This window comes from Porites lutea, chromosome 3 (genome assembly GCF_958299795.1).
Source record: "Porites lutea chromosome 3, jaPorLute2.1, whole genome shotgun sequence".
NCBI classification, from domain to species: domain Eukaryota; kingdom Metazoa; phylum Cnidaria; class Anthozoa; order Scleractinia; family Poritidae; genus Porites; species Porites lutea.
In genome coordinates this window covers 1,811,968-1,838,891 of record NC_133203.1, presented here as the reverse complement: position 1 = coordinate 1,838,891, position 26,924 = coordinate 1,811,968, and the positions used below count along the sequence as shown (strand labels likewise).

The 26,924-nt window shown below is 39.9% G+C and overlaps 1 protein-coding gene and 1 non-coding gene across 3 annotated transcripts; one reads left to right on the top strand and one right to left on the bottom strand.

Annotated features, from left to right (window-relative positions):
* Window positions 1–715: 715 nt before the first annotated feature.
* On the top strand, window positions 716–25,344 carry LOC140930165 (dual 3',5'-cyclic-AMP and -GMP phosphodiesterase 11A-like). Of its 2 annotated transcripts, XM_073379831.1 has the most exons (23): window positions 716–773; window positions 3,981–4,877; window positions 7,404–7,493; window positions 11,357–11,425; window positions 11,880–11,969; window positions 12,298–12,465; window positions 12,724–12,788; window positions 13,216–13,285; window positions 13,767–13,814; window positions 14,230–14,314; window positions 14,652–14,719; window positions 15,084–15,176; window positions 15,674–15,724; window positions 16,583–16,729; window positions 17,330–17,437; window positions 19,254–19,363; window positions 19,458–19,545; window positions 19,694–19,794; window positions 19,956–20,033; window positions 20,856–20,919; window positions 21,492–21,566; window positions 21,996–22,079; window positions 22,713–25,343. In XM_073379831.1, the coding sequence occupies exons 2-23, from the start codon at window positions 4,050–4,052 to the stop codon at window positions 22,851–22,853; spliced, it is 2,721 nt and encodes a 906-aa protein (XP_073235932.1). In that variant the 5' UTR covers window positions 716–773; window positions 3,981–4,049; the 3' UTR covers window positions 22,854–25,343. The 2 variants fall into 2 exon arrangements, with proteins under 2 accessions (XP_073235932.1, XP_073235931.1); XM_073379830.1 differs by lacking the exon at window positions 716–773 and having other exon boundaries at window positions 3,412–4,877; window positions 22,713–25,344.
* On the bottom strand, window positions 21,829–21,902 carry Trnas-aga (transfer RNA serine (anticodon AGA)). The gene has a single exon. It is a non-coding gene; the product is annotated as a tRNA-Ser (tRNA).
* Window positions 25,345–26,924: the final 1,580 nt, after the last annotated feature.

Sequence of the window (26,924 nt, the reverse complement as noted above, 5' to 3'; positions counted from 1 at the left end):
AAATTTCAACACGTTCTTTCCATTTCTGAAAATTATCTCATTAGCTCTAGCTTTCAGTTTTTAAGCTCTCTATTTTTTGCTCAGATGACTAAGTAACATCCCGATGTTTCCATACTGACTATCCTGTTACATGAGCTGATACCTGATCAAGTTTACTAACTAGCTTTAAACGCTCATGACAGTACCCAATTTTGCTCATAAAATTAAGGGAAACGATCGTTTACGTAATAATAGATCAGTTTATAGTAGAAAAAGCTTTAAAGATGAACACATGTCATGTTAGATTTTTAACCCGGGTAGAGTAGGTAGATAACACCCTAGCCTAAGATCAGGCTCTATTTTCGTTTCGCTTTGAAAATTACATTCCGGCGGGCAAGACGAAACGAAATTTCAGCGGTAGCCGTTAGAGAGAATGTATGAGAACCGCTCAAATTGGGCCTGATCTCAGGTTAATAACACCCCAGTGGGCTAGCGCCACCATTTTGACGCCTAGCCTGCGCGCGCATAGTTTGACCGGCAAAGACTGAGGAAGATTTTTTGACACTAGCTGGCACAGGCATACTTAAGCTTACACGTGGTAAATCTTTTTAGAAAGGCAAGAAGAAAGTTAAATATATACTTCTCACTATACGACCTTAAAACTAAAATCATAACAGACATAGCCTTTCGATTTTTCTCATTCCTCAGGTAAAATAGCCACCGGGGAATGCCTTCCGTGAACTTTGCCGAACTGGCCGAGGAAGCCAAAAAAGCCAGAAGTTTTAAGTTTGAAGGTGAAGAAAATACTTGCTCCTTTCTTAGTATTAATAGTTTGGTGTCTTTTACGAATTCTTTAAATTTTATGAAAGGTTGATTAAGAATGTCCAAGTTATGCGTCCTTTTTATGTGTACCAAGCTTTCTGTCAGTCACCCAAACATGTTTTGACGGACGCGGTAAAAAGCGCTCATTTTCCTTTTTAAGGTCATGTCAACAGAGAAAAAAACATCTAATATTCTACAATCGTAAGTTGTAAAATCACTTAGACAAAAAAGTGTGTTGAAAGTGGATCTCTATTAGATTTTTCATTTCTCTGTTGACATAATGTTAAGTAACACTTTCTCAGTTGCCTTCAACGAACAAAATCTCTATCCTTTTAGGTCAATCAGTTGAAACTACATTAACTTAAGCTTAACCTTTGCCTCAAGATCTCGTTTTCGTCTTGGTGCCTTTTGTTTGACTGGGTAAACAGAAACATATCCTCCGTTTTTGACTTCGGTTTGTTGAAGATCGATTATCGTCAGACAATGGGTAGAAAATAGGAAAACAAGATCTTGAAAGTCGACCAAACTCTTTTCATTGTTTTGAAAGTGGTTTCGGAGAGTCTTTATTTAAGCGCAAAAAGCTATGAAAGATTCAGATCAAAACCGCGGAAGATTTGTTTTAAGAGTAAACACCATTATTTATGACAGTATGATTTAGGAAAATCTAGTTTTTTTCTTTGTGTTTTTTACTCAGTGCAGTGATATGTTGTTGCTGTTGGGCGGTTTGCTTTTGTTTTTGTCTTCCTTTTTCTGGTGATATGAGTTGCTCCGTTTGGCAATCGTTGTAATGGCTGTATTAATTATCTTAGCTCGTGATTCACGGATTATCAGTAGAACGAATCAACTGGTATCTTGCCAACTGAAAAAGCGGCACAATTAGCGAAAGCTAACCTAAGCGTCCTAAATCAGGTCGAAATAATCCGCTTATACCAGCTTCTTAAAACGCGATAAAAGCGGCTAACCTTAAAGCATGTAAACCTGGGAGAGGTGCTTCTGCCAGTTCAATCTCGTTCTCTGTTTTTCTTATTTTTCACTTAAAGCAGTGAAACATCTTTTCAGTTTCGAATAACAGCCATTTATGAGCCTTACCACCTAGAATCTATTGCCATTATAGTTGGTTTCAACACAGACAAATTTGCTCTGCGTGATAGCAATCCGAAATGCCAAAACTCTCTAGTGGTCCTCAGCTTTTACTGCTCACCAAAAATTAGACCCTTTTAGTTATCGCGAAAATTACTCGGGTCCCTAAGAATAACCTACGTCGAAAATAGCCTGTAGGTCGCGCCTCAATATCGATGGTCATTAATTACATGAATACACAGTTTTAAATACAGAAACTGTACTGATACAGCGTTGTCATTGATGTACAGGGGTAGGGAGACCTCGTCTTCGAGTAAAATTAGAGTCAGAAATGCGAGGGTCAATAGGATATTTCTTTAGGGTGAAGTCTTAAACTCCAGGGCGATCTTCGACGCAGAGTCCGAATTATAAGCTAGATCTCCCAGGCATTTTTCTCTTTTTCGTAAAGAATCTGAAGCAATATCAACCTGTTATATCAAGTTTCTCACAATTTCGTTTTTCTTTCGTTTTTTTTTCTACATTTTGAGCCTAAACTGAATTTTTCGGGAAAGTAGAGCGTTTTACCTTTAAATTTCTTTGTGGTTCTAATATGATGGAGATATTTGGAGATAAAATAGGAGTGGATGCATTGAATATTTAAATTACGCACATTTTGCTTTGTAACAAAATATTTATAGTTAGTAATATTTCATGAGTAGCCAATCATTGAGAAACTGCAGACCAAATGAAAAAAGTCTTGTAAATAATGCTGTACTCTCTTGATAGCTTAAAGTACCGCTTGAGGCGAAGATATATCAGCCAGAAAATGTTTTATGTTAGAGTAAAAGTAGATGACTTATCGTCCTTATCTGACCAACAGACCATAGATTTGGGAGTTAATTTCTCCGAGTAAACCCCGTCCTTCTAAAAGTCATTTGCATGCTGTAGGAAATATGATAACTCCATTTGTTGACAAAAAATTCCATGTTTAATTTAATCTTTATCCGAATATCACAGGTGATTCGCCGGGGTAGGGTGGTTGAGAAACTGGTTGACAGATGTTAATGGATAATGAGTGCCCCGCATGAGAAACCATGCATATCAAAGTTACAGCAATTACGTTTTTATCATGCCCTTGACAAGATGCTTTTTGAAACCACGTGTGCGTATACAGTAGATATTATACATGTATAAAAAACTGGCTTTTAGGTAGATGAAATTAAATCATCATAAATAATGCGCTTAAGAAATCAATCCGAAAAGTTACAGGTCTTAACAGTGACTGACGTGCGTGACCAGGATGTTGGACACGGAAACAAAAAGATTAGAGAAATAAATAACAGCAAAAATAGCGTGAGAAATCTTTCACTGCGTGCCTCTCTCTCGATCTTATTGGAATCCAAGCGTTGATTTTGTCGTTTTTGTACTATAGTATGGCATGGACTTGCTTATCTGATTGGCTCATCGGCTCTCACATGACCACAAAAACCGCAACGAAATTAAAATCAGCTAGATTTCTGTTTCATATTCTAAAGCGGTTAGGGTAATTTTTGTAATTAACATAGGACGATATTGAATATAAATTTTATTTAAGCATCCTGAACAGCGTTTTTTTATATCGATGGAAGCCTGCGATGTGTGACGAGGCGACGAAGCGAGAAAAGTCACCGACAAAAGGCTCAACAAACCGGTCTGCGGTTGAACAAGGAACTCGTGACTACCCCACTTTGTGTTGCTCATTGCATGCAATGTGTATCGTTTGGATCTGAGCAGTGTATGTTCCTTTGGTATTACATTTCATGTGTGCATTGGGCTCCATTGAGCTGGTAATAGTAAAATCTTCTGTTGATACTCGCCGATCGAACCTTCGATTTGCAGGAGTTGGACAACAACACACAACTTCCAGTTTGCATTATTTTGCGATATTTCCGTTTGTTTACACTGTTAGCAGTTGGTTACATGCGCGATCGGTCAAGGTTTTTTCACAACCCCGATGACATACTGACGGCTTGTCGAACCTCGGCGCTGCAGCGCGATGAATTTTGCAGAGTAATGAGTGGGAAATGCCGATTGACTTGACCGAAAAGTATGGCTAAACAATGACTTTATCGTTCGACCAGGTGGAACAGTGGCTTGACGATCATCCGCAGCAAGCTGAGGAATACTTTGTGCGTAAGGCTACCGCGCGAATGGTTCAACTGTGGAATGAGGCAAGAAGCGACTGCTCTGACGTTTTCTGCTCGGATGCAATCGAGAATTGCAGTGCTCGGAGAGGAAAGAATTTTCGCTTCAACGACACAGTGGACATAATCAATTCGAACGAGGAAGAGGAAGCTGTAAACGAAGCGGGAGATACAAAATCTTTTAGTAACCCAACATCACCTATCACTCGGAGGTATTCCGAACCGCAGCGCCAAGGGAATCAAAAACGACACTGGATTCTAGGTTACGGAGGAACACACGGATTAAGCGGTAAATCAGTATCATCAAGTTTTGTCGACTCTCTGGACTTAAGTACTTATGAAATCCGAGAGGAAAGAACGAGACGAGTGAGGAGTCCCCCTTCACGTCAGCTCCGCAAAACCAAATCGTTGCCGAATTGTGGACAACAGCATGTTCTGGGGGCATTAATTGAGTCCAAAATTCGCCTGCCCTCCTCTGTGGGCCTAAATGCGGAATCAAAACTGGATTTAAAAAACAGCAATGAAAAGCAGTTTTTCTTCGAGATAGTGCGGGACATAGCCAATGATTTAGACCTGACAACACTGAGTTATAAAATTCTAGTCAATGTTGGGATTCTGACGAATGCTGATCGCTGCTCATTGTTTCTTGTGGAGGGGCCGAAAGGTAAACAGTCACTCGTTTCAAAGGTTTTCGATGTGCAAGTTGGATCCACGAGTTCAACAGCGAAAGACTTTATTAACCAGCAGAGAGAAATTACTGTTCCGTGGGGAAAGGGTCTTGTTGGTTATGCTGCAGAGACCGGAGAAACAGTTAACATCCCCGATGCCTATGCGGTTTGTAACGTTTTAGTATAAATAAATCATTAGGGTTTTTAGGCGTATGTAAACCTTCATACGCTCTCTTAAGTCGCCGGTGCCTTGGTTTAACGTCCCTTGCAAAAGGGGCTCTCTTGCACATTGCATATAGAAAGGCGACACCATAATTATCGGACCGTGATCGTTCGAATTTTGATGAGTCGTTCGATTCTGATAGCGCGCGCTGTTAATTTGAGCGCTTTGGATTCAAGCGATCAGCTTTGTACTTTTAGCAGATCACAACATTCTATTCCGTTTCCAGTTAGTTTGATGGCTTCAAATCGTGTAAGGTAGCGTGGGTTGCAAAAACCACTGTTCTGTTTGCAGAAATTAAATTGGGTCACATACCCGGATCAAACCAAACTTAAACGGGATGGCTATTTTTGTTCGTATTATTAATTCACATCCATTTTATTTGTATTTTACCAACCGAAGCGCATTTTAAAGAAACGTAAACGAGATCTTAACTGTTATCTGGTATCGAAAATTTGCTGCCTCTAGATAAAATTTTGTAGAAATTTTTACCTTTAATTGTATTTACGAAAAGTAAGAAATTGGTCAAAGTTATAATGTGGCTTTAATTCGAAACGACACGGCTAAAGGCAAGCTCGCAGCTGAAGTATCATTATGAATTCACGGCTTTAAATTTGCATTTTTAGCATTTGTGTTCATAATCTTGGAGAAAATCATCTTTTTAATATCGGCACGAACACTTTAAAAATCTTTTTGGTTATCAGATCGCCTTTAAATGCGATAAAATGTTATCACGACGTCTTCTCTCGTCTCAGTCTGGCTACTGCTCGAGTGTGTGGGTGGCTTATTAAGCTATAAATCCGAAATTATACACAGCCGAGTTAACTTGACGTACCAAATTCGTGTTTGTCGCGCTTCAACGACTTTGATTAATGTGTCTCTTGCTGTGACCTATTTTTTGTCCATTCCTTTTAACCTTCATCGACCTGTTCCGGCCCTTCAAAAAGCCGCGAAAATGTTAGCTTTCTCCTGCGATGCATTCGTAAAATCGCAATGTTTAAACTCTCGACGCTTATATGTTTATTGTGGCTTACAAATCATGGCGTATATTTTATTTTTTGTCGTTTTAAAATTATTGCGAACCGGGAAGATTGGGAAAGCGTGAATTTGTTGTTGAATCCTGCTACTGTACGACCAACATTGGCGTGTATATTTCAGCGGTATTTTGACGGATTTCCTTTTTAAACTCTTGTTTTTAATCTGATTGTCACCCAAGTACTTTGTTGACAAGCGAGATATAGCTAGAGCTGCTTATTTTGTTTGACATTTTTAGTGCAAGATGCACAATTACTCTGTTTGCTGTGTATTTGCAGCAACTTTCAAAATTATCCTTTTTTAGCAGATTAAAAATATTTTTTGACTGTTACGAGCTTAGTTCAAAATTTGAAGGTCATTCTTCAAATTAAAGTCTCTATTATTATTGGCACTTTTTAATGGATATTTTGTTACCTTAAAAATATATGCATGGTGAAAATTCACATTGACAGCAGTCTCTCTTGTACCTTTTTAAACGTTACTGACACCAAAAACTGCTCTGTACATAGATGCATTATCGTAGGGGTGTTTACATGGTCATTTACAAGGGCACACCCTCTCATGACAATAATGTCTTTGATAGGTGCATTTTGTTTTAAAACCCTGGTTATTGGTCTGGATGAGGTTTGAACCTATGACCTCCCGCTTGGCAGACTGGTGCACTCCCAACTGAGCTAACTTGGCAGCAGTTAATAAGTGATCAATAAATAAATACATAAATAATAATAATAATAATGTATTATTATTATTATTATTATTATTATTATTATTATCATCATTATTATATATTCCTTTTGATAAGTCCAACATTAAATATGTTAACTCCTTGATTTGTTCAACCAAAAAAATGGAGGGAAGCAAGAAAAAAAGTTGGGAACTGGCTGGGATGTGGTGGGCTATAAACATGTTCTGTCATACTTAAAGATTTTTGTCAGATGCATTTGTCAACAGAAGTTGGATTGGACATGCAACACCCGTAACTCTTCACACTCATCAGACTTTGTTGAAACACTTGTTATGTTGTGTCCTTCTCAGTGTTGATACACATATTATCCATTTGCAAAAATGCAAATCTCAGCATTGGGGTAGGAGAGGTCTGAAGGAGAATGCAGGGGGAAAAATTGGATAAGTTGACGTGGTATTAAAAAGATGTAATGTCTTAATTGTAGGGCTATCTCAAACCTATTGTTAATATATGTTACTAACAGGGCGGGGGTTGATGTACTTTTTTTTCTTATCTGTACCTAAGGAAATGCACAAGTCATTCTGTAAATCCTAAAAATCTGGATTACATGAGCAGTAGTTTCTGCATTTTTGGACTCTATAAGTAATGGAACTTCGAAATCTATTTTTGGATTCAGAATCCAAATTTAGATTTTCCTAAAAAAGCCCAAGCTAACTCTAAGATTCTGTCTGTTATTTTGTTCATTAATGTAGGACCCTCGCTTCAACAAAGAGGTTGATCTTCAGACTGGCTATCATACAACGAGCTTATTATGCAAACCAGTGAAGAACAACGAAGGAGAGGTGAGAACAAGCGGAGTATGTCAGTTTATTCTTGGGGAGTTTTAAAAAAATTCAATCTTCTAGCGCTGTGCCAGAACATACTTTTGTCACATGAATCATGTGACGAAAGTTATCACTTGAGAGAAACATGTCAGTGGCTAATGTAGCAGACCTTCACTCTGTCTTGTAGCTTGGAAAATCAACTGGGTTGAATTCTAAAAGATCTTTTGAAGACAGTCGAGTCACAAACAGTTATTGTCATTCATTTGTAGCCCACTTATATACAATGAGGGACAAAAGTGTTGGCACACTTCCGTAAAATGGCCCCTTTTTGCATAGTGGATATACTTATCCCATTCCCCTGTCTACCCCAACCCCTTCCCCCCCAAAATCAATGTTGAATTTTGGACCCTCAAGTCTTTTTTTTTACTTCAGACAACATTGATTCAGGGGGTGAGGGGATTTACGGCGTTTAAAAAGAATGAAATAATAGATGAATTAAATGTTTGCTAAAAGCACCCGTTTTAAACAAGTGTGTCAACTACTTTTGTCCCTGATTGTCTGAAATATGTATCTGTGTTTTCCGGCTAGATTTTTGACGCTGCTGAATTTTTGTGCGATGACGTTACTCTATGGGCCAAATTGTTTTTTTTAGAAACAACAATTTGTAAAGTTTCGTCCTGATTTGTAGTATACGTAGAGTAAAATGTACGAAGCGTATGTCATCACTTAATCTTGTACTTCCGCGCGCGTTCCTGATACCCTGTGGGGTCGAGAGGAAATCATTTGTGTTATGATCAATGCCGTTGCAGCGGATGTAATGTTTTCACAAGTATTATCAATAGTGGAAAAAGGATGGAAACACTAAGGTGCAATGGAAATTGTTCTGGTAAATGGGAGCGAATGAAGTACTGCAGAGTAACTGAGGGGACATGCATTATTTTTGACATTGACTTGTGCCATTAGTGAAAGGACGTGAACAATATACAGGTTATGAACCTCATAAATGATGGGCCAGCCGTTTGTGCTATGTCCTATATATAGATGTGTGTTTTTCTGGAGACCTTTTCAAACCTAAGTGATCCAAACCTTTAGCGTAGGTAGGCGTCGAACAGGTTAGACCAGGTTTTGGAATGTACTTTTGCAATGATTTTAGATGACCGCCTGCCATTTATTCAGTGGCATAATTTTTTTATTGATGTTGGATGGACAACTATTTCATTTCCCAGCTCGTAAATCACAGAATACCAAAGAAATTGTTTTCAAGATAGACACACCAGTTTGCGTCATCGCCAAAACAGCAATTACTTTTGCCCAGAAGTTCACTTGATGACAAGGAAAGCGGGATAACATGTGATCAATGACGGCCGTGCGCTGGAAAATTTTCCTTTTTTATGCGCTAATTCCTCACGAAAGGCAAAAGAAGATTCCGCTATGTAGAAAGCACTTCGCAATACGTATTCTTGGCAAGAAAAATTCCAGCGATGTGGTGCAAATAAGGAGTTTCAACGGTTAACCACGAGAATACATATGGACATTAAGAGGTCATAACAGACTCATTATATTTTTCGTTTTCCGAAACGTGGTTAACCGTTGTAACATGAAGGAAGCAGTGTTTTCCTCAGTTTGAGCTGTCGTTTTCTTTGAGAGTCAAATACCAGTTCACGTTTCAAAGCTCTCTTTTCATTTTCTCTGCCGACAATAGACAAAAACACAGGGTTTCGCTTGAGAAATACAGTCCAAATACACAGACATATGCGCTCATGTCACGCTATTTGCGTTGCGTTATCATGTCACTCATGGTGTCACGAGGTGGGATTGAAAGTAATTGTTTTCGTGGACACTTGCAATGTTTGCTACGCTGTCCTTAGTTTTTTATTGAATTGGCCATGAATTTACCTTCACTTTTCCGTAGTTTCGATATTGAACGCAGTGACGGCCGCTCCGCACTAACGCTCCATATTTCCGTGGCCGGCCAGTGACTATCCCCACTACGTGTCAATCCTTACCCTACCCGTGATTGTTTGCGCCTTAACCATCGGATAAAGTGAAGAACGAGAAATATTCACTTTATTAAAAACATTTTCAGTACGCGTACCCTTGAAATTCATCAAAAGTTGTACATGTGCGCGAGTTTCAGCGTTAGTTTTTAGCTTGTAAACCATATCGACGTTAATTCTGGATATCGCAGCCCTTTTATTACGTCATCACGTAATTCCAATTGGCCCTATAATTCGGTCGTGAATAAGTCAATGTCACCCCCACCACCAATAACATAATTATGTCTTTGATTTCTTTAATTTCAGTTAAAATCAGTGTCATGCACGGCTCAACTTGTGTGCAGTAGCACAATTTTGCATTCAGACAATGAGGGACAAAAGTGTTGGCACACTTCCGTAAAATGGCCCCTTTTTGCATAGTGGATATACTTATCCCATTCCCCTGTCTACCCCAACCCCTTCCCCCCCAAAATCAATGTTGAATTTTGGACCCTCAAGTCTTTTTTTTTACTTCAGACAACATTGATTCGGGGGGTGAGGGGATTTACGGCGTTTAAAAAGAATGAAATAATAGATGAATTAAATGTTTGCTAAAAGCACCCGTTTTAAACAAGTGTGTCAACTACTTTTGTCCCTGATTGTAGCTTCAAGGATGTTTCAACTATCTTGGATACAAGATCAGCGATAAATATGAAATTTTATAATACCATACCATATTTAGAGGCCCTGGTAGGGTAAAATTCCAAAAAGCGACATGACCTTGAAACAGTGAGAGAAGACTAGATGAAATGGCGACATTCGACAAATACAGATCAGGGACATATGTGCCTCAGCTCCGCCTCTATATAAGTTCTAAAAACCCATACCATAAATCCCTCTCCCTCCCCTCCCTAAGTGCTAAACAGAGAGTAGGGGCATATTTAGTCTCACTTGGTTTAGCTGTGAGACTCTAAAAATGCAACCATTTCTTTCTTTTTTCGTGTTTGTGTGGTCACCAAAATTAATGGGCGTCATGGTCCCAGGCGTTCCCAGCAGAGTCCGTGGAACCTGGGGATAAATGTGGCAGCGTGAAAAGAGCCATGCATGGAAAGCTTAGCAAATATTAAAGCGAAAGATGTCGAGCTTTTCAGGAATGGGTCGGTTCACGATTTTGGCAATGATTGAAATGATGCGCCATGTTCATCACACTTTTTGATGTAATTTCTCTCAAATTGAGGCCCTAAATGATTTTCGTGTATTTACACAGGTGTAGTAATGTCTTACAAATCATTGAATATGATATAAAAAGTAAATATCCTAAAGAATACTTGACTGTCAATAAAGTAAGGAGTCTCATGGTAAACAAACTGGGATGCAAGAAATACTCTGGGGCAAAACATCATCATCATCATCATCATCAATTGACTGAAGAGCAGTCGACTGTAAGTCATCTCCAACTGGCTTGGTCTAGGGTAGTGTAGTACATGTTGTCAGCCTCTGAGAAATGCTTGTTGGGGTCGATCCATTCCTGTATTGTAATTGGTTGGAAAAGGACTTCTGCGGTCTCCCTCTGAGTCCTCTTCTATGGAAGGGCTCATACAACATAAGGAAATTCAATTTTCAATCATGTGGGCTCTTTTTTTTGTCTTGTCACATTATGCTTCTCGCATCCCAGTGTGGTGTTTTTGTATCACATGACTTACCAGCTACAAATAAAAGGGCCCTTTGGAGGACTTATTAGATTGGGGGCGCGGAGGGGGTGGGGTCAATACTTATTAGATGATTTGCTGTAACTTTTTAGCTACAAGAGGTCTTATCAGACAGGGACCGGGGAGGGGGGTTGTGGTCAGGGTTTTGTAGAGGATTTGCTGTAAGGCTCGTAACTTTGACATTTTGAATACGCAGGTTGTTGGGGTTGCCCAGATAATAAATAAGATGCCTGGTCCAGTACCATTCACTGAAGACGATGAGGAGGTAATCTCAGCTTAAGCTTGATTACATGAGAAGTTGTTTGAATTATTTCATGGCCAACTCGGATGACCTGGCGATCACTCGTATTGATCCATGTGAACAGTTAAATGTGGCTGAACGTAATTTAGGCTAAGTTACACACTAATCAAACGCTGGGCAGCAGTTTTCCCCAGGGTTGGTGTGCGGGGTGACCGGGTGTTGTATTCATTGCAGTTGCATGTTTACAGCCGAGCCCGCCCATCCCTCTTGGCATGTCAATTACATGGTAAGTAATTAGTTTTCACTGTTTTTTCAGTGTGACGGCGCCCAGTGGTTGCCGCTGGTTGGTTGCCATGGATATGCTATGCATTCGGCTCAGTTTGTCTAGTGGCTCCACCTTCGTTTGTGAGGCACCATTCCCTGAGCATGTAATAGTTATGAATATAACTGTTAATTTTCAAATGGTTTCCCTCCTTAGGTTTGTGAAATGTACCTGACATTCTGTGGTATAGGTATTACCAATGCCAAACTATTTGAACTCTCAGCAATTGAATTTAATAGGAACAGAGTAAGTACTTATAATGTAACAAAACTTTTCTTCACCCTTTTTACTCCTCAAAGTGGCCAAGGGAAAAATCCTTGTAATTCCTAAAAAATAAACACTACTGAGGGTGCAAAATTCTACGAAAGAGGTTTCATTTGATTTCATCCACAGTTTTTAAAGGTACAGTATAAAAATTTTTCCTACTGACACTTTCTCCAGTGGGTGAAAGGGCGTGGGAGGGAAGGATGTGGAGTTTAGAACTCTTCAGGTCTTGACAGCCTATTTTTCTGGATTAATGTTTCCAAACTTACCCCTGATATTACTGTTTAAGAAGTTGTTTTCTTTGAAACAGGCATTGCTGGAGCTTGTCCATGACATCTTTGAAGAGCAGACTTCACTTGATAAAGTGGTGCATAAGATCATGAGAAGAGCTTTATCAATGCTGAAGTGTGAGAGGTGTTCTGTTCTCCTGTTAATGCATCCAGTTCTTGGCAACAGTTTAGCAGAAGAAACAGCTCAAGTAAGACTCTTTTCCTTCCGCTACAGTACACCAAACCAAGTTCCAATGTTCATTTTTTAATTAGATGCTCAATTTGACATCTTTTACAGTCCTGTCAAAATCTTTGTGTAGCAAACTGCCGTTTAGCACTTGCCAGTAGTCAAGTCAGCTCTTGCCTAGAATCCTTGTCTCTTAGAGGACTCTTAGTGAAGTTCAGTTTGGAGTAAACTACTCAAAAAATTGACTGAGTTGTGCTAATATAATTTTTATTGTTCATAGGACTTAAGAATAACAAAAGTGTTCAACCTTCGTGTTTCAGGAAGTAGGAATACGAATAGTACAATGTAAGTCTTGTTGATTATTTTGTAGACTGAAATAATTGTTGGGTTTCCTAACAAGTCTGGATCATTCCTAAAGTAAATTATGGAGACAGGAAATGTAGTGCTTAAGCCTCATTTAGACAGGGGTGTGTGTAATTATTAAATTTGTTTGAAACCTGTGGTATTAATAATCTTTAAATTTTGACTAATTAATAAGAGGGTGGGTTTTTTTCGGTTTCCCTTTGTACTGAGGAAGGGTGGGGTAGGCGAGTCCACTCCCTAGTGGGTCCCCTGTTGACATTATGAACAAACATTTCCTAAGTTTTGGTTTAGTGGGACTAAGCTGGGTTAACCAAGGTGTAATTTAGCTATAAACCTGCCTTATCTGCTAGTGTTTGGATAGTCACATAATTTTGTAAAACATCTTGAGACTCTCCTCTTTTTCTTTCAGTTACAGTGAGGGGAGAGATGACGGCTCTTTCTGTACAAGGGTAGCAAAGCTAGTTGCTTCAAGTGGCAAGGTAAGGAGACATTTTTGCACAGGGCCTAATGGCTGGATAAATGAGCAGGGAAAGTATTTTATCGTAGATGGACAGGGGTGTAGCTAGCCCATAGATCTGTAGGCCCGGGCCTACAAATTTTTGGTTTGATCACTCTACACTTGTAATAAATCATGCGTTGTTTGGGTGAGCTAAAAAGCTTTAGAACTCAAGTGTTAGTGAGGTCAGTGTGTATTGGTCATGGGTGCAGTTTTCAGGATGTGTGGAAATGAAAGTCAGCCAGGCACACAATAGTAACGTTGAAAAGCTGGCTACACCCCTGATGGAAAACCTGAAAGATAATAAGGCATGTTTCTTGGGAAGAAACACTCTGAAAAAATCAGATCTTCAGAAACTTTCGAGAAATTGGCCGGAGAAACTTAAATTGTGCACTTGTTTATTTGTAAATCTCAGCTATGTTGTTGTTTGCCATAAATTTCTATATCCTTCATTTTTTTTGTAGACACTCAATGTTCCTGATGCCGCGCTTGATCCAAGGTTAAAAGGAATTGTAAGTTATCGTCTCTTTCTTGTCTACGTGTTATGATGCAACCTTTTGCCCCATGTAAGGGGATCTAAGGCAGTCTTGGATTCTGGATTCCACGCAATGGATTCTGGATTCCAGGTAATGGATTCCAGTCTTTGTCAGTGAATCCAATAAATCCAGAATACAGCACAAGGAATCCAGAATCCCACTAACAATTATTGTTAGTGGGATTCTGGATTCCAGAACCCAGGATTCCGGATGCCACATGCCAAATTTTCCTGTATTCCGGATTCCACAGGCAAATATTTCTCATATTCCGGAATCCAGATTCCCTTTGGGGCGATACATTTACTGCATTAGTTTATTGTTGTAAATGCAATTGAGTAACAACCTGTTAGTCTTTTTGGTGAATCAGTCTTATCCATGGCCTGTTTTGCAGCTTGCAATAAGTGCTGACAATGGAGTTGATGCCCATCGGCCGATTTTGTGTATGCCAATTAGGAACAACAAGTTTGAAATTATCGGTGAGTAGAGTACTTTAATTTTTTTTTCCGCAAGTTGCATGTTCTTAGTAAATGTTAAAGTAAATAACGTATATAATAATTCATCTTTAGGAATGTGAGGATAGTAGACTGCAAGGCTTAAAATGCCGTAAATTGTGTGAGTAAAACGCACCAGAGATTCTGATTCCCAAGTCTTAATGCCAGGAATCTCTTTACTTAACCTAGCAGTGGGTTGGGAAGAGGGCATTGCTGAAAACTCTTTGATAAATAAGATAACCTTACTTATTAAACTGTTGATTTAATAAATAAATATTTATTTAGTGTGTAATTTACATTTCGTTATGTTAAACTGTTTCAGGAGTTGCTCAGCTGATTAGTAAATTAAACAACAAACCGTTTGATGAGAGTGACGAGACATTGTTTGAGGTACAGCTTACATATGTATGGTACAATGTAGATCCAAACATGTCAAACCCTTTCAGCATAGCATGTTAACACAGTATGACAGAGAGATGCAACAATCTTCAACGTTTTTAATTCGTTCACAAGACGACAAAAAAAATTGGAGAGGTGTGGAAGGAGAGAGAAAGGAAAAAAAATCCTCCATCCCTAACGTCCCAATTTATGTCCAGTTTTAGGCAAGCAGTGACAATGCGAAAGTGTTGTGAAGTAACTGAGGTTTAAGAAAAAGAAAGTTATTATTCCTCAAGAACTTGACAACTTTGCCTGGCGCTTCATGCTATTACTAGTTAAATTGTTCGTAAAAAAACTTTCCAACTTATCTCTGTAGGCATTTGCCATTTTTTGCGGCCTTGGAATTCACAACACCATGATCTACGATCAGATGGCGAAAGCAAAAGCCAAGCAACAAGTAGCAATAGAGGTGAGAAAAGTGATCGCGCCAGGGCTTCTGCTGTTAGAGTTAAGGTTAACATATTTACTGTTTGGGCGTTGCTGCCTTTTCGTACTATCTCATTGACAATTCCCCGACATGTCTGATTATTATAAAGATACACGCAACATTTTACAGATATGATTTGGCATGTTTGTCATTTAGATTCATGTTTACATAGACTGGCAAAAACCTGGGACAGGCTTTATAGCAAGCGTTTTCCAGTGCAAAATTGAGAGTGGGGACGTCTTCAACCCCCCCCCCCCGCCCTGCCCCGCCTCATCCGAAAAAACGAGGGCCAAAAAACCCTGCCTCCCCGCTCCTGATTTTTTGCTACCGTCCTAAATATAGACGTAGAAACCAAACTGCAACGCTTCTGTTGTTTACTTAAAAGCTGTTCCAAATTGCTTAACGCAAAACTCTCCGAAGAGTTCTAAATTGAACGCTTTGTTATATATTTTCCTAACTATTTGCCTTGTGTTTTTAAGGTATTGTCATACCATGCGGCTGCGAAGAGAGGCGAAATTGACAGACTCAAGGTAAGTTTGGCGATCAGCAAAGGAGAGCATGTTCTTTCTCTCCGCCTAGAACCAAAATATGTCGAACTTTTTGCATCTCATAACCCTTTTTAATCTGCAATACACTGATGGTGTTTTTTTTAAAATTTTTTTTTCTAAAATACCTAAAAGCAACTTAGTAACACCGTGCCAAAGTGCTGCCTGGTAGCTTTCGTCCAAGAGCCTGACTTTATGAGCGATGTTTTGGTGATTTCGAGAACTTTTAAAAACCAAACCGATAACAGAATTGAATGAAATTTTAAAATAACGATCTGGAGTTGTAGGACAGTATAGGTGGACATTCAAGATTAGATGGCAGGGGTAAATGAATAGATACGCTTGTTTTATTGTAAGCTGTATAGTCATGCTTGCAGGGGCGGTGTTAATCCTCAAATTATCTAAGTATCAAGGGGCACCCAACGTCAATTTTCGGAAAATATTTGTTCGGAAGACGATTTGAGATCTAGAATTTTCGGAACATTTGTTGTAAAATTGCTTGCTTGCCTGTCTCTCCTAGGATTTTGGAATATCTAAAAAATGGTATAATTGCCCATTTTATACGGATTTTTATCCTAAAAAGGTCACCTAGCATTTTCGGGAGCCTTTTTTCTGGCTGAAATTTTCGAAAAGATAAGTTTTGATCTCTGTAATTTTCGGATCACTGGACTTTCAGCTAGGAAATCCGAACAGATGAAAAGTTTTTAGGGGATAAAAATGTGCCTATATCTAATAAAATACGTTTAACAATGCTATGTTTAAGTGGTCTTGAACTATATTCTCGTTGGGTGCCCCTGACGTATACATGGTAACTGATGAGTTACCTGCTGATTTCCTTTGCAGAATACTCCAGTCCCCATGGCTTCAGAACTCAAACTTGACAGTTTCCAGTTTAATGACTTTTCCCTGGGACCTAACGAGATGCTGCAAGCTTCACTTAGGATGTTTATCGATTGTGGATTCATCGATGAATTTCACATAGACTACGAGGTAAACACACGACCGATCAATTTAGGTTTTTGGGAAACTGCCCACCCACCCTTCCCTTAAGCCAACTTTAACACTAACTTCTCACTTAGGGCAAAACGTTGACTTAGGGGAGGGGTCGGTGGGCAGTTTCCCAGAAACCTAAATCAATCCCACACGACAACGGACTTTTTCGTTTCTTCCTTAACTTGGGTGCGGTCCCCATAGACCTATTTGGCTAACTCAATGCTGTACCCCATTCAAATCTCCCGGAGTTAAGATTCTTTGTGTATTGTATTTGCATTATACGTGGCATTCACATTTAAATGATATGGAAATTCCTGAAACAAAACGTTGTATTCCCAAAGGGTTTGATTTGGGTACAACGTTAAGTTAGCCGAATAGGTCTATGAATTCAACTTCAGGAAAATTCAGCTACATTGAATTTTAATCGAGTTAGAATAATCGTAACAAAGTTTGAAAAACGCGAATTGATTTTATTTGTGACGTTTTCGCTGCCCCATGTCGAGTTCTTGTGTTCGATGCTTAAAAACTGAAATGGACTCATGTAAACATACGAGGCGAAATTTAACGCAAAACCCTTCTTCATTTTTCTTATTTTAGGTTCTTTGTAGATGGCTGTTAACTGTACGCAAAAATTATAGAAATGTTATCTATCACAACTGGAGACACGCCTTCAATGTGGCACAGTCAATGTTTTGCATGCTCAAGGTATGTGGTTAACCCTTTAAGAGTGACGAAAATCAATTTTCTCCCAACGATGTCAATACATAATCAAGAGAAAATGTTGTGAGAATATATAAAGTAATCGCTTCATGGGAAACGTTTTGTTTTTCAAACAAATTCTCCCAACTAATTCATTAAGGAAATGTATGGAGATCAGTCTTGAGAATTTGTATTTGGATATTGGGGCTTTAAGAGTTAATAGAATGGGCCACTTCCGAGTTCCAAAACCCTCACTTTCAAAATTAGGCCAAGTGAACAACCTTTCTTGTGAAAATAAGTTTTATTGGCATGAGAATTACAAATCATTTCCATATCAAAGGCTGAGCACTTAACGTCGTTTTGATACAGAGGCCCGGGGGAACTCGGAAATAGCCTATTAGCGAAAACTGTGGCATTAAACAACTTGTAATGGCTCTCAAAAAATACTGTAAGGCAGGGTTTAAACAAGAGGAGAGTTTTCCGGATTCTTAAACATTTCTGGAGTTTTTTTTTTGCATTCAGGATACTCGGATATGAAGGCGTTAAAAAACATTTGAATTTTCGTTTCGGATTAACGCACCTGCGTACAGATGGCCAAACGAATCCGACACCAAAATGTTTCGGATTAGTTACAGATGTGGAAATATCTTCTGTAATGAAAACCTAGCTTAAATCTTACCTGGGTCTAACTTTTCCAATCTCCTCTGTAAAACAATAAACGCACGGAGGTTGTGCTGTGGATGGTACAAGGTCAGAGATTAGAAGCACACGAGCCATAAGGCCCATATTGTAGGATGAGTGTTTTCCCGTTTTCTGGAGAATGAAGCAGCAAATAGTAGTCGTATTGCTACTACCCCTGGATAAGATAACCGTTCAACCACTCGTCGTAAAACTGGCAATAAAAGAGTAGGGTGTAGAGCGAAATTGTGAGCAACACCTCGTTTGAGTCAATGTTAAACTGTGGCGTTTGGCTGTAAATGCTCCGATTATGCAAATTTTTGTTGCTTAAGAACTTGACGCATGGCACGTGCAGCTCGTGCGGAAATAAAAATAAAGCACGCACGTGCAGCTCGTGTGCCTCGACAAGGTAAAAAACTGGGGGTGAATAGTACTTTTGGAGACTATTGCCACGTATCCGGTGAATCCGGCGTACGAATCCGCAACTTTTTGAATCCGCTTTCCAGAGTGGAAATTTTTGAATACGCTGTTAATCCGCAATCGTGTAGACGCTAAATTCGGATATTTTTTTATCCGGTGACGTAACAAGATCAAGCCCAGTTCTTCATCGTGAAAGGCAGAGCAAGATACAAATTTCGCGTGCTTTACGACGCATTCTGTGTTGTCAATATTCCCAGAAGAGTCCTGGGTACTAGAGTGGATCCGGATACGTGTGGACGGGCAAATTCGATTTGAATGGGGATACGTGTAAACGAAAAATTTTTGAATCCGGAAAGAAAAAGTTGCGGATTCAAAAATACTTGAATACGAGTGGACGGGGCCTATACCTGATAATGTCCACCCGAAAATTGAAAGATCATAACGCAAGGGAGGGCATATGTGAGTAGTTATTTTGTGTAATAAGAACCGTGAAAGCATTACATCTTTTCAGAAGCTGTTGGCCATCATCTGGGGGCCATATTTGGTCATTGGCTGCCATTAGAAACGAATGAAATTCTATGCCTTGACAATGTAGCTTCCATGATGAGAAATTAAAAGAAATCTGTTCCAAGATGCTTATTTATATGGATTGTTAATATGGTTGCGATCATTGCTTTGATAGTGATTATAACAAGTTGGTGGGAAACGTTTTACTTTTTCACAGACTGGAGGCATGAACAAGTATATGAGCAACCTTGAATGTCTTGGTTTGATTGTCGGCTGTTTGTGTCATGACTTGGATCATAGAGGAACAAACAATGCTTTTCAGACCAAGTATGTCATCATTTCAGTAAAGTCAAGTATGTCATCATTTCAGTAAAGCCATTCTAAACAAATTGTTTGACACGCTTTTTCTTGTTGTCAACAGGACAGACTCGCCTTTAGCCAAACTGTACACGACCTCCACTTTAGAGCATCATCACTTTAATCATGCTGTAATTATCCTCAGCACAGAGGTGAGCGACTTGACATACAACTAGTGAAGCAGTTAAATCTTAGGAATCACACTTAAGATGACGCAATGAACCAGTCATACCTCACATCAAAATAAGGGAGTTCATTTTTAACGTGATGTCACACTAACCATGAAATTTTCTTTAAAAGGGCCACAACATTTTCCAGAAACTAAATGCTGATGAGTACAGACAAGTTATTAGTTACATAAAGCATTCTATCCTATCAACGGATTTAGCCGTGAATTTTAGGTAAGTTCTTAACTTCTGTGGTCGTTGCTCGTTTATTTCGTTTTTGTGTCGTTTAAAGAGCGAGGACAGTTTCAGTTAGGGTTTATTGTTTTTTAAACTGAAGACTAAGTGTCGTTTAATTGAACTTTAAGTGAAACGTTCGTTTTTTTTTTTAATTTTAGGCAACGTTCAATGTTCTTTCCACTTGTTGAAAAGGGCGGCTTGGACACCTCAATCCCGGATCATAGAGACATGCTCAAGTAAGTTTCAAGTCGCCCGTAACATCATTTCTCGCATGTTAACCGGGCTTTAGGCGAATGTGAGGCTGTTCCAACTTGGTGCCCGAGAGCTGGTGCTTGGGTCACCAGCACAAAATAGTGGTGTGTTCACACTTCGTACCCGATATGTAACTGTCTGTGTACGTTTTTAGGGAGTTGAAGCAGCAACGTTTTTGAGCGACGTACGTCAACCGGAAGTGGACATTTTGCAATCTTTAGCCGTGATTTTGAAAAAAAAAATTTGACAAATCGTCTCTATAAGAGTAAAGACACTTAGCAATACAAATTTAATAGCGTCAAGGCATATTAAAAGTGAAAAAAAGCTCACTTCCGATTGAGGTTCGTCGCTCAAAAAGCTGAAAAGCTGAAAAGCTGCCTATTAATTCCCTTTACGATCCTATCAGACGCCATTTTGAAACTCTTTTGAGTTTAACCGGAAGTAAAAAGCAGCTGATGTCCCCGGAATTAACAGGCAACGTGTGCATACAAGGACCCGGTGTTAGCTTAAGGGTCTCGACTTTGTACTCGGACATTTGTTCACATTAGTGCCTAGCGAGTACCGTACTCGGGCACCGTGGCCGGGCGCCCACTTTGAACGCTGCCTATGCCACCAAGTTTAGTTCACATCTTGGTCGTGCGGAGACGGTAAGGAAATGTGCCAAAAGGCGTGTTTATTTAAAACTATTGTTTTTGTTTTTTATGTTTCTCTCAATGTGGTGGCAGTTGGCACTTTTTGAATTTTGATAAATTTCGTGACGCAGTTCCTTTAAGCTGCCTAATTACACATTCTATACTGTTGCCTAGAGCTATGATGATGACTGCTTGTGATCTCAATGGAACTACAAAACCCTGGGAAATTCAGAAAGAGGTTTGTCAAGCTTCTTTACTTCCTGGATCTGTCAAATAGTATACTGTTTTCACTGAAATTTCCGCTACAAAATGGTCATTTTTCCCCTTCAAACAATCACTGTTCCATCCCATTCTTGACCACCGCCCCCCCCCCGCCCCGCACCTTAGGAAAGCAAATTATGAAGTTTTGCAGAAACTTGTGAGTAAGATGAATGTTAGTTTTTTGAAATAAATACGCATAGGAAACCAGGCGTTTCTGTTTGGTTGGTTTTTGGGTTTTTTGCTAAAGCAAGTCATGTTACAGATAAAAGGATTTTGGAAGGTCTAGATTTTTCCTCCTTACTACGACAAAGTATGTTTGGGACATCTTCACTGTTCTTTCTCATTTTCTGAATGTTCAAAAATAGTGTGGCACACCGCAGGCATACCACCCTCTATGCTCATAACGGGCACATCAACAGAAGGTGCTCTGCCTGTGGGCACATCAACGCAATGCTATCTTGATAACCTCATGGTTCATTGCTTGATGGTCTCTCATTATCGCTCTAAAATGCACAGGAAGGTTACGTTGTCTCTCTGGTTAACTTTCAGGTTGTCCATTTAGTGACTAGTGAGTTCTTCCAGCAAGGAGATCTTGAGCGAACCACCCTCAAGGTGGAGCCATCTGTAAGTACAGAAGGGGAGGAAGATAGGGGAGACTAGAAATGGTGACATTAGGGTGGGCATAGGGCTGAGACAACGAACTGGGCAAAGGGGTGCGGAAAAAAACGTGTGTCCCCGTTTATTTGCCCTGTAACCTTACACAACTCCCATTTTAATTTAGCGCTTGTGATAACAATACTCGCGATTTTTCCATGCAGTTGTACGTTTAAAGGAAATAAAGGGAGATGTAAAGAATCAACCATAAGAGGATACAGAAAAAAAACTGAGCCCCAGATGGGATTCGAACCCACGACCCTCCGTGTTCTAGACCGGATGCTCTAACCTCTGAGCTACTGAGGACTCGTTGGCGAGCAAGGGTCAATTTTATTTATTTATTTAATTTACGTTTGACTCAAAATGTTACTTCAAAATTTATTACAATTTTTTTTGTAGGCTCTGATGGATAGACAAAAGATTGATGAACTACCTGCGCTTCAAGTACAATTCTTTGAAACAACAGGAATTCCTGTCTTTAAGGTAGATTAACAATTCCAAATTTCATGTTCTAAAGTAGAGTTTTTTACTCACGTACCCAGTAGTTTGCTACACAGCCGTCACAATTACGGCTGTGTAGCAGACTACGTGGCCTACAGCTATGCAAATTTATTGGAGCAAAAGAAAGTTTCTGCAAGCAATGCGTAAAGTGCAGTTACTTTTTCAACTCAAAACTACTCAATCGCCGGATAGTAGAGACCTTTAGATTCAAAGACCAGGGCGACGGCTACGAGTACGAGATTTTCTCAATACTAAGTAGTGCGCACGCGTGAACCAGCGTCATTTTGGCGAGAAAACCCGATAGTCGTCATCATTCTGCTACGAGTTTTAGCGAGAGTTTCGTGGCGGTGGAAAAAAGTTATAACATGTTAGAGGTTTTATCACTTTGGGATCGAGACAGGGTTAAACTTCTTTCAATAAAGATAACTTTGCTAATTCTTTTTGATGAAAAAGTACAATGAAGCTTACCGGGGGGTCTAGTTTTTAAGAAGACGCGAAAAAAACGATAAGTCAAATCTCGTACTCTTAGCCGTTTTCGCTCTCGAACTAAGGGTCTCTGGTACTTTCCGTCCCGACAACAAGAGACGAACGCCTAATATTTGATTCTTTTGTCAGGCTTTGACTCAATTTAACTCCAAGATAAAGCCTCTTTACGTTGGAGCAGAGCGCAACAAAAACCGCTGGTGTGAGCTAGAAAAGGAAAGGCAGGCGCGGCAACGAGAAGAAGATAACGTCAAACAACAGATTGTCACGTGACATTACGAGTACCCGTGCCATGTTCCATCACTCTCGTGAGCGCGAACAGTGCATACCTACAATCGAACCTTTCCGGACAGCGGTCGGAACCATTCGTGAGATGCCTGTAGAAAGTTCATCTTAGTTCTCAAGAGCTTTGCTGCTTCAGTTGCTGCAGGGAATCAACCACTTAGAACTGGAAAGCTTCATCTAGTCGCACGTGTTTCGTTTTGAACATGTTAGTGATCGCTATATGCTCTGTGCTAAGAAAAAAAAGACCTTAAAAAAGGTTCGTTGCCATTTAGCACGTGATCACTTGAAAATTATGTGGGACGCGTACCATTTTGGTAGGTCTAACGGCTCAGATTGAAAGCTCGCGGCATACTGTTACCGTCTTGCTTTGCTGGGTTTAAAAATGCACAAGTAGGTTGTTCTCACTTGGTGCTCGAGTACTAGTGCATGGGTAAACGCACAAAATGGTGTTGTGTTTACTCGTTAGGTACTCATGTAACTATGTACATATTTGCTCCATTTCAACATGTCAGACGCCAGTGAAGCGTGAGCGTATGAGGGATTTATGGCCCGGGTATGCAAAGCAGTTGATTGCTTCGGGCTAACAAAAACGTGTCTACTTTAGGGCCCGAATTCTGGAGTACGTGCTTAAGAAAGGTTGTGTTCACATTAGTGCCTAGCGAATACCTTACTCGGGCGCTGTCTCCGGGCACCAAGTGTAAACGCTGCCTTTTACAATCAGCTCCCTGCTACATCAGGAGGGAGGTTTTAATAATTATAGTTATTTCCGGAGGTGTTTCCCTAGCGACAGAACCTGAAAAAGTTCACTTAACGTTTCTCGAGTTGCATTCTGTGTTTTTTTAAACCCTTATCCCTGGGCAAGACAATCGCACAAAGTACCTCTTAACTAAACTAAAACTATTTTGGTATTGTGGCGATTAATGCTTCTTTGTCATGAGTTGAGGTTTTGGTCATGAGGTGACTAACAGCAGCTGGTGACCTCTGTCAGATTTAATTTCAACACTAAGATGGTACTGTTTTCCGTTTGCATTTTTTTAATGTTCGCAGCTCCTTTTGGCCCGTTTTACCTAACAAGTGGTATGCGTTCGAGTTAGGGGAATAACAATTTATATTTATCGTTCAAGGGGAAATAAATCGTCGCTGAATTCTATTTTTTCTACGAAAATTAACTATGTATGTACCAATTGATTGTTTTTGGTGGACAATAGTAACATTGAATTGCCTCGTACGAGCTTAACCGAGGACTCCATGAAATGTCTTTCTTACACATGTTGCTAAATACTTAATATATATCATATAAATATATATGATTGCTTGTTATCATAGTAATAATAATAAAGAGGCACTTTCTTCTTTTATCGAGGATATAAAAGCAGCGAACTTCTTTACGGAATACTGGATATTGGAGTCCCCGGAAGAATTTCTTTTCCTTGGATATAGTACAACATAGATTAAGCGCGCAACGTGTTTGACTCGACACGACGTGCCCCTTTTTCCTGAGCAGTTACCAAGCGGTAGTGGGCTTTTGCACGTCTGCTATGTTTATCCATGCATTTGGCGAACTTTCATTGCTCGTTCAGAAAAACACTAGAAATGAAGGAGTTTGTAATCAGTGAGATGATTTTTTACTGTAGGAATTCCTAGTTGGGTATAGATTTGACCTGAACATTTCACGTCTAACCGCACTTGGTCTTGGTGCCAGACTGTCAGGTTCTGCAACATCCTAGCAAATTTATTTGAAGATTAAAATTATTAATTAGGTCAGGGTGCTAAATACTGAATTCATGGGTAGAATGCCGTATTTATTCGATTAACCGCCCTGGGCGCTTATTAAATTTTTGGAACTTTAGAGTGGGCGCTTATTCGAGGTGGGCGTTTATTCGAGACTGGGCGCTTATTAAGTTTTCGCCATTTTCAGCAACTGTAGTACGTTTATTTTGCAACAAAACTATAAATGGTAATAACAAAAAGTGAAGATGTAACAAAGCAAGGTTTCTGTAAACTATTCTGAAGAAAAGTCCCTCCTGGGGGAAGTCTCTTATTAGTACTTATTCAATTTCAATTTCAATCTCATTGTCACTCAAGGGGGTGGGGATGGGCGCTTATTCGAGGTGGGCGCTAATTCGAGGTTGGGCGCTTATTTGAATAAATACGGTAACTGTACAAATACTGGAGCACTATATTTCCCTTCATAGCGTTGGTACTAAACAAGGCGCTGCCAGTGGCGGCTATACCGGGTAGTTTCTCTGACATGTGTAACATACCATAAATCCTCTATTAAGCCCCCCCCTCTCAAATAATCCCCCCCCCCCTCTAATAAGCCCCCCTTTTCAGGGGACCACGTTTTTCCTTTTTGGGTGTGGGAGGGTGATAATGTATAGATGTATCTTTATGTGCGACAGAGGCAAGACAAATATACTTCTATTTTAAAGATAATATATTAAACAAATTAATGGTCGTTCATTTGTGTTACGAAGTTCTCTACAGAGAGAGCATCTCTAGGGGCTCTTTTATGATACAAAATAACATTTCTGCCTTGTGGCAGCTCAGTGAACGCCTCTTGGTGTCTAGTAGTTCTTTAATCCTTATAATCAAACAGTTCAATGCAATAGTTCTGCTGGTGAGGTTGTTTCATTTTATAATTAATGGTAACGGAACATAACAGGATTTTGTCCTCAGATATAAAAAAGTTACAATAGTGACACAATCTCTCTATCACGTGGCCTAAACGTGAAAGCGTTGAAGACTCCCTTTACTACTGGAGGTACAAAGGCTACGCCTAGCCTAGTTCCTGTACGGCGTTTTCCCAGGCCTTCTCGGTCAATTCACTTCGGGGACGTATCCGAGGCGAACGGGAGGGAAACACACTTCTTCACTTCTTCGCTACTACCAGCCGGGCCGAAACGCATTGTCCACGCGAATTAATGAAGCCTGGGACTACATTGTAGAATTTATCTTGTACTTTGGCTGGGGGTTCACGCCAGCGACGATAACTCAAAGAAGAAAGTGTGATTACAAGAGAACATATTTCCATTTCTTGTCTTGGCGCTTGCGCTTTCGTTTTGCAGATGTTGACCAATTTTCGTCCTGTAATGCGCGCGCATGCTGGCTCTTTTCCCAACTGCTGGTTGAGGGGAACGAAGACGCCGGGTGTGAGGGTGAGATGTTAACTGCGGATAACGTAAGCGCAAGCCCAAGGTGAAAAATGTTCGTCCACTATTTCAATCACTGTCAGGAGCCCATGATGGGCTCCTGTCACTGTTTACAAACATTGCCTTTGTTATTCAAATTTGTAACGAGCGAAGGAATAGAATCTTTTGTTTCAAGAACCAATGCGCGCCGGTTGGCACATTAATATCAATTCGTGACGTCAGCGTGAGCATCGCTACTAAAATTGTATCAAAATAAGCGACGTCACATGACAAAGCGGAATAGCGCGGAAAGGACTACACGCGACTTACCATCGGTCCAGTCGGCTTTTAGGGACCTTACGATCCGAAAACGGCGACGCCAATGAAAACGTTGCTGAAAAATAGACTTCGCATCCTTTGAACCTTTTTCGTTCTTACACCAAGTCACCCAGTTACTTGAAAGGAGAGAGGTTAGGTTGGAACTAAAGAGAGGGGACCGCGTCCGAGTTAAGAGAGAGAAAGTAATAATTACCTTGCCGTTCCCGTTCTCAAGTCAACCCAAAATTTCACGTTGCAGTTGTGCAGAGACGGCAAAGAAATGTACAAAAAAGCATGATGCACGTGCAGAGTTGTTGTTTTGCTCATTGAATTTAATGCTTTTTGACGTTCCCGTTGCAGTCGCCGTCATAGTTTGGTAAGGTCCCTACTAGGGACCTTAAGATCCGAGGACCGCTACGGCAGAGAAAACGTCGCTGAAAAAGTGAATTCGCGTTCTTTCAATCTTCATCGCGATTGCTCTAAGTCACTAACTTTGTCAAATGTAGGCGAACCCTTCTAAAGTTGAATTCCTAAGAACCATATCCAAGTTCAGAAAGAGAGAGGAAATTTCGACGTCGCTTGTGTACTTCCTCTGTACATCGTGAAATTT